Source organism: Schistocerca nitens, chromosome 7 (assembly GCF_023898315.1).
Source record: "Schistocerca nitens isolate TAMUIC-IGC-003100 chromosome 7, iqSchNite1.1, whole genome shotgun sequence".
In the NCBI taxonomy this organism is placed as follows: Eukaryota; Metazoa; Arthropoda; class Insecta; order Orthoptera; family Acrididae; genus Schistocerca; species Schistocerca nitens.
This window is the reverse complement of record NC_064620.1, coordinates 380,768,486-380,786,263: the sequence shown is the minus strand read 5'-3', so window position 1 is coordinate 380,786,263 and position 17,778 is coordinate 380,768,486. Positions and strand designations below refer to the sequence as shown.

Here is a 17,778-nt window from a genome sequence, read left to right as displayed (position 1 = left end):
ATGTGAATATGTGAATAAAGACAATGGTTTACTATGATTCCTTATGAGGGATGCTACTGTTGCATAAGATTATTTATACACGGAAACAAGACTGAAAATGTAGCTATGCTTTTGGACAGCATCCTTTTTTTCAGCTAATACAGAACACATGCACATGCATATGTCCACAAGCATGCGTGCATGCCTCCGTGCTCCCCTTACACACACACACACACACACACACACACTCTCTCTCTCTCTCTCTCTCTCTCTCTCTCTCTCTCTCTCTAGCTAGCTTGACTGCTTGACTGAGGTTTGGGGTTGTATTGGGTGGAGTGGGTGAGAACAGTGAAGGAGTTGGTGATGGGGAGAGACAGGTAGAGAGTAGGGTGGCAATGGCTAAAATAGGGGGGGGGGGGGGGGGGACAGAAAGAGGATGGTATAAAAATGTCACGTGTGATCCTTCCATCGTGAAAGCACGGCAAGTTGCACGTGACACGCAGTGGAGTGAAGGAGTAGATTTCAGTGGCTATTGGAGAGTGAGGCCAGAATGATCGAGGGATCAAAGAGTGTGTCGTAATGCGCAGTCCCACCTTCATTATTCAAAGAAGCTGGCAGTAACTGTTCATTTGTGTGGACTGTTGGGTGGTGGTCATGACCACACAAAAGTCTGTCCAAAAATTGCATCAGAGCTGGGTACTCGTTTGACTTCTTTCACATTTGGCCTTGTCTTTGATAGGGTGAATATAGCTGTTGTGGGAGTCAAGCAGGGTGCTCGGTGCTGGGTGGGTGCACTGACAGATCTCACACCTGGTTATTCTACATTTGATAGTATACCCACTTGTTAAAAAGTTAGAAGTAAGTGTGGCATAAGGACAGACCAGGATATCTCATAGATTGGGTGGGTAGTGGAATAGCACTACGGGAGAGAGAGGAAGGAGTGTGGGTAGGACATTAGGTACTCAACACAGGTTGACATTTGAGGGTGACCATGGTCATGCTCTGGATTTGTTTGTGTATCTTCCCCTCACAGGTAAAGTGGTTATGGACAAGGTCAGGTGGTGGATTTGCAGTCAGTAGGATGTTGTGATATATAGTGTTTGAGAGACACAGAGCCTTGGGAATTGGGGATGATGGTGTATAGAGAGGTAGCAGCAACAGTGACGAGTATGATTCAGGTGCTAATGTGGTGTGGATGGTTAAGAGGTGATGAAGCAAATGGTTTTTGTTCTTGATATCGGATGTTCTAGATGGTCGGGTTTTGGAAGGCATGTAGTAAGTGTGTGTGGGGTGGGGGAGGGGGTGAGGGGAGGGTAGTTTAGGTGAGGAAGGAGACGAAATTGAGTGAGAAGTTCTGGGACAGGCCTAGGGATTTGTGTAGGGATTAGAAGTTACAGTTTTTTTTGCAATGAGATTGCTGAGGCATAACTTGTAAATGGATGAGTCAGACAAATGGTGAATACCTTCTATCAGGCAACCTCTCTAATTCATCAGAACAATGATGGATCCTTGGTCCATTGGAAGAACAGTCAAATCAAGGTTTTTCTTGAGATTGTGGATGGCTATTGTTTTCCTCTGAAAAATCGTTGTGTTTTTGGGAGGTGTGTAGGAAAGGAGGTTAGGATGAAGCTGGGGGATAGGCATTCCCAGAAGTAACCAGGGTGTAGTTGGATGGGACCGAGAGAGGGTCCCACATGGACAGAGGTGTGAACTGGGAGAGGCAAGGTTAAGTATTAAATTTTGGTTAGTTTTGGCTTGAAGGAGGAGAATAGTTCTCCGACCAGTCCAACTTGACTGAAGTTGTGTGTGGTACAGAAGGTGATGCCTTTGGGTAGGAATGAATCTCCTTTAGGACTGAATTTTTTGATATGTAGGTTGACAACGGTGTTCTCAGTCTGTTTGCATTTTGTGTTTTATGGGATATTGTTTGTGTATTTCATGCAAGATGTCAGCTATGAGTAGTTGACAGGGTTAGTTCACTGGCTGTAGGATAGGTGTTGCTGGTCAGTGCTATTCTAAGGCAAGAGCAGGACAATAGTAGATTGAAATATTTCTGGAAGTTTTGTTTGGAGTTCTTTACCAGCTGTTGGGTTCAGATTGGGAGAGAGAGTGTAAGTAACTGAAGTGAATAATAAGAGTATCTTGCAGAGAGAGCAGAGGTGGTTCAGAGATGCCTTTGCTATGGAAATTTGTTTATCTACTGTTGGGTATGTAAGGACTATGGAGTGGCAGAATCTGAAGGTTTGGCAGCTATTGTGAAAGAAGTTGTTGAATCTAGTGAGGAAATTTTGTGGTTAGGCCATTGGAAAGGGATTCCATGGGTGAGGCAGCATTTAAGGAACAGGATGTGGTACTCAATTTTAGCTAGGGATGGGTATCCTTTCCTGAATTGATGTGAATGGATGGAACGGGAATCATTTGGGAAGGGATGTCACTATAGAGAGAAAAAGGAATTTAAATGATGTCCAAGAATGATAAGTGTGAGTAAACACTGTAGGAGAATACTGGATATAAAACTGAATGGTACACTCTAAAATGAAAAACATGAGGTAAATACACAAAATAGAAAAATAAGCATGTTGGATGGCTGTAAATAGGTACATTGAAAATAGATTGACAGTTTGAAAAATGAAAATGCAAAAAGACTTTACTCTGTAGGCTATAGGATGGTCCTTTGGTGTGAGATCACGGAGAAAATGTTACCAAGAAATGACATTTGTTCAAATATACAATGTGAAATAATGACAGAGATGATGTTTGGAAGAGAGGTGTAGAAATTACAGAATAATCTGAATTGGTTTAATTATTAATTAATGTTAAACTGAAATCAGGTAGCCACTCAAGGAGGCTTAACGCTAATGGCTGCATGACAACATATGTCATCAGGATTCCCTCCCTTGCCACACATTCTTATCCACTATCTCAAAATACCAGCTTATCTGAATTACAGCTGTGGAAATTGTCCTGATGACACATCCTTTGAAATTGTAAACCTCGTGGCCCAAACTTTGCTACCCCCCCCCCCCCCCCCCCCCCCCCCCCCCACTCCCCACTCTCCTCCCTCCACGACCACATCCACATTGAAACTTCCCAAGCCACCATACGGAACATGGTGGACGGTAACTTTTGCCACTACTTATCATTTCCTTTCCCATTCCACTCGCAAATAGAGTGAGGGGAAAATGACTGACTGTATGCCTCCATATTAGCTCTAATTTCTCATATCTTATCTTCACAGTCCTTATGTGCACTGTATGTTGGCGGCAGTGGAATTGTTCAGTAGTCATCTTCAAATGCCAGGTCTCTAAATTTTCTCAGTAGTGTTTCTTGAAAATAATGTCACCCTTCCAGAGGTCCCCATTTGAGTTCCCAAAGCATCTCCATAACATTTATGTGTTGTTCGAATGTACGTATAACAAATCTAGCAGCTGGCCTCTGAATTGCTTCGATGTCTTCCTTCAATCTGACCGGTATGGATCCCAAACAATTAAGCAGTACTCAAGAATAGGTCACCCCAGTGTCCTATATTCAGTCTCCTTTACAGGTGAACCACTCTTTCCTAAAAAACACCTACCCCTTTTACCTGTTAACCTCCCGTACACTCCCACCCTTTCTCCACTTCTCTCTTTCTAAACTCACTTTCTCCTCTCCACAATGTATGTGTGTCCTAAAAAGTAGAACCGTGTGAAAGCTTAGCAATGTTTTTAACCTTGTTTTTGAGCCTATCAATGGCTTAATGCCTTACCTGTATGGTGAGTTGTTACCTTTACTCCTTTCATTATTTGTTTTTCATCTAGAAATTTCCATGATTACATATATTCAGTAAGTTCAAGGTGTGCAGTGCTAGCTTTCTCATGTTCAGCCAGTTATGACTGAGGCACCTTATAATATATTGTTGCAGCACTGTATTTATGTGATCACTGATACAAATGTAACATGCACCATAAACATTCTTATCCTTAAAAATACAAAAACCTGTTTTCTTAAAGACATCAAGGAACTAACTATCCCCACAACAGGTGTATCAATTAGTAAAGTAAATAAGGAAAATAAAGCATAGAAAAAAATAATAAAACATGTTCTTTCCAGTGCTGCAAAACAAATTTAAGTGGTATACAGTGTAGTTCCCGCACCTTGTGAAGTACAGGTGTAGATGTAGATGATGTGGTTTATACACATGAGAAATAATTCAACCAAGTTATTTTCTGTTTCTTTTTCAGGTTTGCTATGTTGGGATTACATGCCAATAATGTGGAGTCATCACAGCCATCAAAATCTGTGCGTCTCATACAGCAGAGTGCATTTTCCTTGGATTCTTCAGTGAAAGTTTCTCCACCACGTGTAAGCCGTTCATCAGTTGAAATTTATAAACAATATGTGAATCGTGGAAAGTTTGGTGCTACTGATCCCAGCCCCACTGATCTTATGAAATATCAGAACTTTGTCAACAATACTGTCTTGAATAGTAATAGCTGGGATGACTCTGTATATTGATGAGCTAGAGAGAGAGAGAGAGAGAGAGAGAGAGAGAGAGAGAGAGAGAGAGAGAGAGAGAGGGGGGGGGGGGAGTAAGTATTGCACAAATCAGTGTGCATTTCAAAGTAAAAGGCTTGTGTAAAATTTTGAGCTTATTGTTTGTACAGTTTGTATTTTACATGTTACTGATGTATATGACAGGCCTCATGTAATTTTTATATTGGCCATGTAAATAAAATGTTTTGTTTATTTCATATTTAATCAGCTTTATGAGAATATGTTTTCAGTTTATATACATTTATATCCATACTCTGCAAACAACTATGAAGAGGATAGAACAACTTCTATTATACTAAGTATTAGATTTTCTGCTTATGCTATTTGTGTCTGGAGCCTGAGAAGAAAGACTGTTGATATGCCTGTGTGTGTGCTGTAATTAGTCTAATCTTGTCTTTGTAATTCTAATGTTCTAACAACTTAAAGTGTGAGTGTGAATCTAGATTACATCGGTTTATTCCCCCAAACCAACTTACACTTCTTTACGAGGTGACTTACTTGGAACTTGCAGCCACTCTTCATTACTGGCTAGCTGGCTGCTGAAAACTCTCTTGACTTCTTCTCCATCGAATAATGCTAGGTATAGGAGTTTTTAGACTCATCTTACTTATGAAATAAGTAGACATAAACACTTTACTTTTCATTAATTAACGATGTATTTGCCCTCCATACACAATAAATCTCTCACATTCCGCATAAATATGTAACTTCCTGTAAGTCTCTCGTACAGCCAGACATCAGAAACAAATTGAGTTACAGTTAAAAGAAAGTTGACTTAGATACCATAACTTTTCTTAACATGAATCAGAAAATAAGTCTTGCCTATAGCAAGCTTACACCAAGAGTTCTTTTTCAACTGTCTTTGTTTTAATAACTATAGTCAATGACACAATAAGCTCAGAGCTGCATATAAACTCCATGGTTATTCCTTACACAGTCACTAAAACATCTATGGGTTGCCCGACTGGTAATTGTCGATCTCGTTTGTCCGCTGCGTCTACTTTCTTCCTGCGACTGATTTTAAACCTGCACACACAAGCATGTGATGCGCAGTAGCTAGGATTCTACCATCCCACACTCATATGCAGAATATCTTGTGTTTGAGATGGTAGAAGGCTGAGTGGTTCCAGAATACACAGAAATTCTTGAATCCCTACATAACCCCCCGCCCCCCGCACCTCAGATCGAACATGTGATGTTTTACACATAATCAATATGCAAATAACATCACCCATAATAACATTTCATATCTTAACAGTATACATTTCTTACATATGTTTATATACTTATCTTTTCTTTCAGTAACAATTCTCTGTCCTCTCTTGAACAATCTTTTGCTTATTGTTTCTCTACTCTGTTTCTTATTTTACTTTGTTATTAAGAGATGAGCATCTACTCGTAGTTTTAGTCAGCTTTACTAATATTTAGGAATTATGAAGAATCTTTTTTTTTCTTTAAATCGTAAACTTCTGGTGTTTATGACACATGAGTAATCTATTTTCTGTTCTTATCTTTTGTACTACCTTTTTCCTAGTATGTACTATTTTCATTATTTGTAGCTTGGAGGAACTCTGGATGAAATGAAAGTGTTCTTTTAACACTCATTTGTTTCCATGAAACCTAATAATGCTAGTCGTTCATAGAATTCACACTTCACAGAATAATCCCTATAAAATTTGTGACTTTTGTCACGATACTGTCCCCTTGTCCTAGGATCAGCACCTATTCCTTGCTTGTGGGTTGACCTTATGAGAGCAGTTCCTCTTCCCATTCTGGTAGGTACGCCCCTTACAAAACATCCTTATTTTGTAGGACACAGGTTGTCCTATCTCCACGTAGGTACGCCTGCCCTTTTATACTTAGTGAATGCCGGGTGTGTCCCCCCTTATCCTTTCTGAGTAGGCCTCATGGTTCATTACCCTAGTATACATTTCTGTGTATACCATAATTTAGTATCTTCTGGTAAAGATATAAATCTATTTTAAACTTCGGATTCATTCTTTAATACTAGAGTCCTCCCCTACTTATCAACTTCTATATTTTCAATTGATACTATGTCTATATATACTATTTATGTCCCACTATCCTTCAATTCATCAGAGTACTTCTTACACTGACGTTTCTTAATGATCAACATGACTTATTCCTTTCCTACTTTTCTTTTCTTTCTTTGCTCATGCCTCTTTCTTATTTTTCCAGTCCTCATTACTACTTTATAGTTGTTCATTATGTAGCATTTTTGTTCCATAAACTTATATTCTTTCATGTCTACTTGCACATGAGTTCATTGTGCCTATTCTAATCTCTATTTAGAACTGCCACTTTTCTTTGTTTATATGCACCTCGTCTTATGTACATTCAATGTAGAACCGTCATAGCTTCCTATGTATAGGTGCATATTCCCATATGTACACACATTTTCCCCTACAGTATCTGGCAGTTCTCACATAGTGATGGACTTTGTCTTATGTAATTTAACATTTGTGTAGAAGTGTATATTTCTGTATATGTGGATGTGTGTGGGTGTGTGTGTAATCCGATTTTTCAGTCATCTTATCTAAAGATAAGATTTAGGTTTCTAGTAAACACAGAAATAAGGAAGTACTTCAGCGATAAAAGTTTGTGAATATAAAAGAGGGAAAAAATAGACAGATCCTCAAATGAGAGGCAAGAAAGAAAAAATAGATGTGGATGCTAGGATTGAAGAAGAAAAAGAAGATGGCCCCAAAGACAGGAAATCCTTCGAACCCCCCCTTCCCTAGGACCCCAACCCCTCAGATACTCAAGAGAGACACCGGAGGAGGTCTGGTGTTAAATCGTCCCCTATAGAACGGACTTGTCTCACTTTCACCCTTTGAGGTCCCCAAAGGAAATCCTAGCAACCCTATGGAAACGGCAAATGATTAAAAATCAGGCACACTTGTTTGTGAGGGTTGTTTGAAAGGTGTGATGTGTGTTTCGTGTTAGTCATGATTTGTATGTTCTTGTAAATCATGGGTTTAGCTACAATACCCATCCCTTTCAAAATTTAAAAAAACCCTCCCATCTATATCACATAACATAAAAGGTATAAAATACTCTATACAAAATAGAAAATCTGTACACTATGGTGTAACAGTTGTTCAGCTAGTCACATTATATTACATTTTCCACAAATATAATACTCTATTCAGTTTATCACTTTTTTCTGTGATTTTCTGAAGTTGTTCTATATTTTATACTCATATCTGGTTTTCTAAGCAATAAGATTACAGGATAGTTCTAAATTTTAAAGGAATTTGGCACAGGAAAACTGTTTTGGAAGAAACACTGATGACAACTCAGGATCCGACGGTCGTTAGTCTGCCTGTTAACTCAGAATGTTAACGTACCTGGGGGATATACAATTTTACATCCTTTACATTGTATTTCCCCTTCTGTAATCCACTTGTGGGATCTACTAAAAATAATGTCTTAGGATGGATCACCGTTTGTACCCGGTACCATCCCTCATATTTTTGGAAAAAATTATGATTCTCTTTCTTCAGAGCCGAGCTGTGAAGATGTTGTTTTGTAAGAACAAGGTCATTGACTTGGTGCTGAGGTTCCACAGCCTGTTCGTTATGCTTACTTACTCTTCGTAGCACCTTTTCAGTTAAATTCTTAGAAACTATTTCCTGATTTACTTCGTAATTCACACTAGGTTGTTCAGGCCAACTAAAACACTTAACTAGAGGTTCTCCTATAAAAGGTTTGCCTAGAACTTCTAAAGGTGTCAACCCAATCAATAAATGGGGTAATTCATTTAGGATAAGTTCAAAGTCTTTAATTTTCTATTGCCCACGAAGTATGTTTTTCATGGCAATAAGTATGATATAATTTTCCAATTTCCTTCATTACTCATTCAAACGGATTTGATGACAGGTTATGATTGGATATTAACACTTGTTGAATACTTTCCCATGCTAGGAATTCTCTAATTTCGTTACTCACAAATTGTGGTCCATTATCCGCAAGAAACTGTTTTGGTTTACCTACTTTCAGAAAGTACTGTTGTAAACAGTGTATAACCGTCTGCGTATTTGCTCTTTCAATAGGGCATAGTTTAACATTTTGACCAGCATTCTATGACAACCAAAATATATGATATTCCTCCCTTTCCTTGTGGAATTGGTCCCAAAAAATCTGTTGCTGTGAGATCATGTAATGTAATAAAATATTTCCATTGCTGCAGTTCACTTGAGTTTCATATTTTAAAAGTTTACTTTTTGTTCCCATTATCCTGATTATGTATACTCCAGTCAGTGGCAATAAAGGTAAGTGCTGTTTATTCTGTATCGAGTTAAAAAATGCATTTCAGATGAGTGATACCTCACTCCCCGAATCTATAAATATGTTAACCTCGGAAGTTTCTACTGTCCCTGCTATTATAGGTTGTGGGTTACTAGTAGCTAAGCTTGGTTCTTCGTGCAGCAACCATTCCTTTGTGGGTATTTTGTGTGTAAAGTTAACATGCTTATATGGAATAAGGCGTGCTAATGTGTCTTCACGACCTGGGCCCTGGCCCTGGATCCAGATCGATCAATGTTTTCCTTATTACTACTAATTATGAGTTGGTTACCGAAATGAGATTCTACATTCCCATTCTGTGTTTTATGGTTACTTGGTACAAATTCTTGAGAAGCTACCGGATCTAAATTTGAATGTGATGCTTATTTTTGATAATTGTCTTTACAACTTTTCTTATTGTACTGGTATATTTTTGCTAAGTTTGCCTCATGCTTTTTAAAATTATTCCTGCTATTTCTTTTATAGTTCGAACTTTCATTTCAGTGTAAAGTATCATTGCGGTCCTTATTTATTGCATCAAGTTCGTCAACAAAAGACAACTACTCTTCTATCGTTTTCCAACCACTACACAAGATGTCTTTTCTCGTATAGATTGGCAATCGTCTAATTAATATATGTAGTAACCCTTCTTCTTCCATTGGCTTATCTAAATACTTTGCTAGTGTTAAATGCCAATTGAAATATTTCCTTGTAGTACTCCAAGTTTTATTGTAATATTTTGGGTTCCATAGATCTGATATTAAAGTTTTCTTGAGCTCTGGCAGACCAGTACTTCTCTTTAAATTTCTTTTGAAACTCTCCCCAAGAAGAAAAATTCTCAATATTTACTGTTCCCCATTCTGAGGCTTCCCCTAGAAGGTACCCCACAGCAAATTCAATCTTCTTCGAATCCTCCCAATTTTTTTGGTAAAGCTCGGTTAAATCTTTTTAAGAAATGGGTGAGATGTATCTCTCCATCCAGTTTAAATTTAGGGAATTGTCTAGATAACCCTGAAGTAGCTCCCCACAGCAAATCAGTCTCCGTTTCACTAGTTAATACAACATTAGGTGAAGTTACTCTTTTTTCTATTTTATCTTGGATAAGCTTCATTTCTCTCCACAGGTCATCCATACCCTTCCTGGTATCATTGCGTTTGGAAGAAGAATAGGTGATACGTTTCCAGATGTTATTCTCTTGGTAACTTTTCTATCTGTAATTTCTCTGAATTGTTCCTCCAAACTAATTACACTTATAATATCAGAGTGAGCTATTTTCTCTTCGAAATTTCTTTCTACATTATCTACCTGTCAGACTGAATGACTGGCATTAATTCATTCTGCTTATTTACACTCTCCTTCAAAGTATTCAACCCCTGCCTTACATCATTATACTTAATGCGGTACACGTTTTCAGAAGATCCTAACTTTTCAATAAGTTCGTATTCTACATTATTACATTTGTTCTGAATGTTAAGTTCTAACTTTTTCGATAAATCTTGAGAAGTGTCATTCTGTTTATGACCAAGGTCAGTAAACATATGATTTATGTGAGTGGTCAAAGAATTTGTCAACTCTTTCTTTAAATCTACTTTTAAATTCTCTACGTTATTACTTATAGCGTCGAACTCAGTCTTCAAAGCATCCATGCCTTCACATAGATTACTAAATTCTTTGCTTTGAGAGTAGACTTTGGCATTTAACAAACCTAAATTTGTGATTTGAATATTTTGAGTTTTACTCTTCTTTGCTAATTTTCATGGCCATAGCTGGGTCTTGAGTATCCCCAACCTATTGTATATTTTCCATACTTTTATGACTTAGCTCCTGTAAGCATTTAAAACTAACTTTAAATATGATAGTTACACAATAAAAGTTCACTCAACAGCGTCTTGTACCACTTCGTACTGAAATAATCAAACTTTGTTTCATATAGAATTCAGTGAGCTGATGTGGAAGCAGGTCAGCACCAGTGAACAGCAGCTGGTGCCGGCAGCGTCAGATGTTGGTTTCCACATCTGCATCCCCGCAATTTGTGAGAGAGCTGTATACTCCCCACACTGGATCTTCTTGGTTGAAGCATTCTACACGTGTTTCTTCTTAGGCAGATACGTCTAAATCATCTTTGCTGTTTTGTCGTTGTGAATTTTTCATTTCTTCACCATTTTTCCATTTAAATTTTGCTCCATTGGATACTTGAACATATTCCAATTTCTTGGAGTAATTCCCTTCTCTTATTATGTTTGGTTGCTATGGCAACACATAACAGCTTCATCTCTCATTTTTTACCTACAATTCCTATTTTGTTGGTCCTTTCACACAGGTCGCCAAGTTCTAATGAATTAAAGTGTGAGTGTGAATCTGGGTTATATCAGTTTATTCCCCCAAACCACCCTACACTTCTTTACGAGTTGACTTACTTGGAACTTGCAGCCACTCTTCGTTACTGGCCACCCGGCTGCTGGAAACTTTCTCGACATCTTCTCCCTCAAATAACTCTAGGTACAGGAATTTTTAGTCATTTTACTTATGAAATAAGTAGACATAAAAACTTTACTTTTCGTAAATTAACAATGTATTTGCCCTCCATACACAATAAAACTCTCACTTTCCACATAAATATGTAACTTCCTGTAAGTCTCTCATATAGCTGAACGTTAGAAACTAATTGAGTTACAGTTAAAAACAAATTGAGTTATAGTTAAAAGAAAGTTGGCTTAGGTACCATAACCTTTCTTAACATGAATTAGAAAATAAGTCTCGCTTATAGCAAGCTTATGTCAAGAGTTTCCAAGATGTCTTTTTCAATTGTCTTTGTTTTAATAACAATAGTCAATGACACAAGCACAGAGCTGTGTATAAACTCCATGGTTATTCCTTACACACTCACTACAAAATCTATGAATTGCCCGACAGGTACTTGTCAGTGCAATTCGTTTGCCACATCTACTTTCTTTCCGCAACTGATTTTAAACCTGCGTACACAAACATGAGAAGCACAGTAGGTAGGATTCTACCATCCCACACAAAGAGAGATTCAACAATTAAAAGCAGATAAATTTTTCTCTGTTGCCATACGTACCAGTGTCCAGTGGAAAACCTGAGGAAGATGTGAAAGTATTTTTTCGGAAACTTGAAGGCGCAGCTCTGTTGGGTTCGTGGACTGATTCAGATAAGCTAGCAGTTTCTAAATTGAGAATCCAAGGAATCACACAAGATTTCATTAGTGCGGAGCCGATTTGCCTGAAAATAGAAGTTTACAATGATTTTAAAACGGTAGTGGTTCAGAGGTTCAAATGCAAAAATGCAATCAGACTCTACCGTTAGCAACTTCATAGTTTGCGCATGTGGCATGATGAATCTATCGAGTAATTTGCTGATAGAATCTGAAACATAAATGCTCAGACTTACGAGCTTGTAGAGGACGAACATGAAACCGGATCCAGCTTTTCGAAGCCAATCAGAGAGCACTTGACACATTTATCCATGGGTTGTATGGGGAAGAAGCAAACAAAGCAGTCAGAATCGCATGCTGTAAAACATTTCAAGAAGCAGTAGAGGCAGCTGTTGGTTTTGTCGAAGCATTGAGATGCCCAAATGACATGCGAAAAGAAGAACGTCGTGTGTTCAACTCAAATGTGGAATGTTACCGATGCTATAAGCCCGGTCACAAGTCCAAGGACTCTAAGGAGAACAGGACCTGCCACAACTGTGGGATACAGGGTCACTTAGCGAGGAACTGTCGCAACAAAAAGAAACCAAATGTGAGCAGCAGATAACTCGGCAGATCTTTAAACGAGTGCGGGGACGTACGTGCCACCACAGCGTCCGCCTCTTGCCCGAGGCAGTGATTCCTGTTAGTGCAGCTGAAAATCCATTCGATAATGACTTTGTGATAGGTGCTATTTATCGCGGAAAAAATATTAAATTATTGATCGACACGGGAGCACAGACCTCATTGATGTGGTGTTCTGTAGACGAAAGCGACAAGCTGAGACTGTCAATGTTTAATGTGTGGGGGCTGAATGGTGGGAAACTACGTAACTATGGAGAAGTTGACGTAGAATTGTGCCTAGGCCAGGACAAATACACAGCAATGGTGCAAGTGGTTTCTAATAATGAAATGCGCTATGATGGTGTACTTGGATTTGATTTCTTATCCACTAACGGAGCAGAGGTATTTGTTGCAGAAGTAAGGATCAGACTAGGTCGTAACAATTACAACCTGGAAAATCATTCTTCATGTCGCACTCAAAGGAGCCGAAATTCTGACATCGAGGGACCAATCACCCCGAGCCCGAGTCGAAGTACATATTACTCAGCCACAGCTAGTTCCTCAGGGAACAGGAAAGACATTCGATGTTGAAGTAAAGTTGCCACTGATCAGAAAAGGTCAGAAAATTGTGAATTATTGGACACAATGCATTGTTATGTTGCCCGAAGTATAGGCGTAGCTACAATGGTGAGGCCAAATGTGGCAAGAGTCCCAATAACAATAACAAATATGAGCAATACAGATGTCATTTTGCCACGAGGAACGAAGGTTGCTGAAGCGTTGAGCATAAGTAAAGATGATGTAATACTGCTTCCAAATGAAGGAGCAGATGTAGCAGTCACAAAAACAGATTCTTGTAGTGATATTGAAATATTGAAACAAGGAGCTGAAAATGAAATTGAATTAAAGAACAAAATTTGGAAGAAGATTGAACATTTGTCAGCTGATTATCAGAAGATTTTAGCACCTGTTTTGTTAGAGTATTCAGATCTTTTCAGAAAACGTTCAAATTGACCTGTTACTCACTTAGTTCAGCATCGCATACACACTGGAAATGCAGCACCAGTCACGCAGAAGCCTTACCGAATTCCATTCAGTCAAAGAGAATTGGTCGAAGATGTGGTCAAGGAACAACTAGAGGCTGGAGTTATTAAACCAAGAGATCCTGCTGACCCACCATGGTCATCACCAGTGGTCCTAGTAAAGAAGAAATCTGTTTCAGGCAAACCACAGTTCCGATTTTGCATAGATGGCCGAGCTTTAAGTGCTGTCACCACACCAGACATTTACCAGGTACCAAACTTGGTAGAAACCCTGGACTATTTGGGCAGGGGTCGCATATTCTCAGTCTGTGATCTAACTAGTGGATATCACCAATTAACAATGCATTCAGATGATCAAGCAGAAACTTCATTTGTAACTGCAACAGGAGTGTACAAATACCTCCGTATGCCCTTTGGACTTGTTAATGCCCCAGCTACCTTCCAACACCTAATGGATTCTGTTTTACATGGGCTCACCCCAACACAAGCTCTTGTATACCTTGACAATGTGATAATTTTTGGTGAAAACGTGAGGCAACACACTGAGAGACTTCAAGCAGTATTTGAGTGTATCAGAAGTGCGAACTTGTCTTTATCAATAGATAAATGTCACTTCGCACAAAGTGAAGTGAAGTACCTTGGACATGTTATAACCAGTGAAGGTGTCCACCCTGATCCAAAATTAATCGAAGCTGTCAAAGCTTTTCCTGAACCACAAACAGTTAAAGAACTACAATCATTTTTGGGTTTATCGAATTTCTATCGCCACTTCATAGCCCATTATGCAGATATCACAAGGCCAATGACACAGTAACTTAAAAAAGGAGCCACATTCAATTGGTCAACAGAATGCAAAAATGCAATGGAAAAACTGAAAACTGCTCTAATCACAGCTCTAGTTTTGGCCTATCCGGATTTCAGTAAGCCCTTCATCCTCTCCACAGATGCTTCAAATTTTGCAGTTGGTGCTATTTTGTCCCAAAAATTTGATGGTCAAGAACGTCCAGTATCAGTTGCTTCCCAGGAATTAAATAAGGCGGAATGTAACTACACTACCACTGAAAAGGAACTTTGTGCTCTGGTCTTTGGTATCAAACAAAACAGATGTTTCTTAACAGGAAGAGAATTCACTGTAATCACAGACCATGTCGCACTTAAATGGCTGTTGAGCTTAAAGGATCCCAGTTCGAGACTAACAAGATGGGCATTAGAACTGAGCGCTTACCCATTCACAGTTATCCATCGTCCTGGGAAACAACATGTGATTGCTGATGCGATGAGTCGTAAGGTTCGTATTTGTGTCACCATAAGTCGTGAGGAGGAATTAAAAGCAGCGCAAGAAGAAGATCCACAATGCGAAATATGGAAAAATGATCAACGATTCGTTGAAATAGATGGATTGCTGTACAAAGTTACTAATGAAGGGAATCGCCTAGTTATTCCAGGAAGCATGAGAGAGCAAATCCTAACTGAACAACATGATTCCTTACTATCAGGACACTGCGGTATAAAGGCAAAGAATATCAAAGTAGCTGAAAAGTATTGGTGGCCAAGTCGTAAGGCTGACGTATTTGTGTTTGTTTCACAATGTGATTCCTGCAAGAGACGGAATAATTCAGGAAGAACTAAGGCACCATTACAAGAACTGCAGGAGACTAGTGAACCTTTTGAAAGAATTGGGTTAGACCTCGTCGGTCCCCTGCCAAAGACTAAGGATGGAAACAAGTACATATTGATGATATTAGATCATTTCTCCAGATATCTTATGATGGTACCAATACCTGATCAAAGTGCTGAAACTATAGCTAAAGTTTTTGTGAAGGAATGGATTCTAAAGTTTGGATCTCCATTAAGCATTATCAGTGACCAAGGGACGAATTTTATGAGTGATTTACTTAAACAAACATGTAAGCTGATGCAGATCACACAGTTGAGAACCACACCAGCACACCCTGAAGGCAATGGTCACATCGAGAGAGTACACAGAACCATCATTAAAATGCTTAGCCACTATGTAAGCAGCAAACACGATAATTGGGACGTCTGGCTTCCATATGTTGTAAATGCCTACAACGCTAAAATGCACTCATCAACGGGCCTCAGTCCCTATGAAATTGTATATGGACGGAAGATACGTTCACCCTTGGATTTTGCACTATCGACATCTGGAATCAGCAATGAACACGTAAGGGAGTTAGCTCGCAAACTGACGGACGCATGGAGGGGAATGAAACAGCGGAATCATCAGTCCTTCCTTCAGCAAGCCAAGCAACATGATTGCCAAGCAGTTGCACCACAGTATCAAGTGGGGGACTTTGTCTACCTGAGCAACGTTGTGCTAAAGAAGTCACAGGTCAAAAAGTTTAAGAAGTTTTGGAAGGGACCATACCCGATATTGGAGGTGGTGTCACCTGTCACTCTAAAGCTCCAACTGCCTTTTCGTTCGGTTGTCATCCATGTCAACTGTGTAAAGCCCTACCTGGGTAGATTCCCTGTAGCAATGCAGGACGACGATGAGGACCGACTGAGAGGCAGACCAGCTGCTCCAAAATCCAGGAGCCGAGCACCGCGAGTTCACAGTCCAGACATCAATCCCAAGGCGTCGCTGCCGCCAACCCAGTGATCCAGCCCAAGGCACACTTACAACCTCTGTAAGCGTGTGTAGTGTGAGTGAATGTGAGGTGTGTTGCATTTAGCCGAGTGCATATGTGAATGTGCTGTGCAACATAAAATCGCAGCAATTGCGCAAGGTGCTCAAGTGTAAATAATATCTGTTCCACAGGTCACCGAAGACGCATATTTCTTCATATGTTTACTGTAATTCCATTCTTTGTTACGTTAGTGTGTTCCATGAATGCTGTAGACATAGTATCACAGAATGCAGGTGTGTTGTTTGAACGACAATGAGACATGGCAGTCTCAACGCACAATGCTACAATTGTGCTTAAATATAATTTGTCTGAGATTCACCAACAATTTGATTCCGTTAAAAAACAAATTGATCTGATCTGTTCAATTAAGAATAATGATACAGTCTTGGAAACTGGAACCTCTTGGTATAACAACTGGACTACTGCAAAAATGCAAGTAAAATCCACTTTCGCTAGCTATGAGCAAGAGAGTAACTGTTTCTTAAAACTCTTGCCACATAAAAGGTTGATTAGGTGCAAACATGCCTGGTTTGATTTTGGAGGTACAGTTCTTCGTACTGTATTTGGTACCTTAACTAGCCAAGATCTATTGGACATAAAGGATAAAATACTAGCTCTAGAGCAGCAGTCTAACACAAATTCAATTAACCTTTCTAATGAAATAATTGTGTTAAGAAAGATGCAAAAGGCCGTTACTAACCACACATTGTTTATTGAATAAATTGTGGAAGAGTTCATTACACATTTTAATACAATTCATGGTGAAATGAATGCAACCATCCGTGAATTATATGCAATTCTTCAAGCTGTGAGTGCACATTTAGATTTAAACACCCTACTGTTAAGAATTACTGACAGTTTATCAAACGCTAAATTTGATGCTCTCAGTTTAAGAATAGCCTTAGGAAGTAATTCAAATGATTGCTTGAATAGTGTTTTATTGCAGCCATACCAATTTTTACAAATGTTGCTGTTGATTGAATGTAAGCTAGATGCATCATCTACCATGTTTTACCCTGTCAATTCCTACAATTTAATGCTTATTACAGATTAACTACCACATACTCTTTAATGATTGAAGATCAATTAACTGTAATTGTTTCTATACCAATTGCCAGACCCAAGCATAATTTTGAAATGTATAAAATTCATACTTACCCTGTGAAATGGAGCCAAGTAAGTATTCACGCAATGTATCAGCTAAAGGATTATTTATTAATCAGTAAAGATAGAAGATATTTTGTATCCCTGAATGAACATGATGTTCATAAGTGTAAACGTAGTCATAAGCTAATTTTCCCAGAGATGGCAGTATTCTTAGATACTAGAGTATGCAGTTGTGAGAAAGATTTGTTTATGAACAATCCGCCTCGCGGTGATTGCCTTAGGATTTTAGTGCCTCTTCATCAACCATTCCTTAAAAGATATTCTGAAGGTATAATATATTTGTTTAACTCAACTCTCGAAATCACATTTACCTGTAAAGCGTTTG

General features: G+C 38.9%; 1 protein-coding gene across 2 annotated transcripts in view; it reads left to right on the top strand.

Moving 5' to 3' along the window:
• LOC126194915 (polyphosphoinositide phosphatase) overlaps positions 1–4,725 on the top strand; it is a 187,387-nt gene extending 182,662 nt beyond the window's left edge. For both annotated transcript variants that reach the window (XM_049933287.1, XM_049933286.1), the window contains one exon: positions 4,200–4,725. In XM_049933287.1, the coding sequence (XP_049789244.1) occupies positions 4,200–4,473 (274 nt within the window). In that variant the 3' untranslated portion in view covers positions 4,474–4,725. The remainder of the gene's footprint in view (positions 1–4,199) is intronic.
• The last annotated feature ends 13,053 nt before the right edge of the window (positions 4,726–17,778 follow it).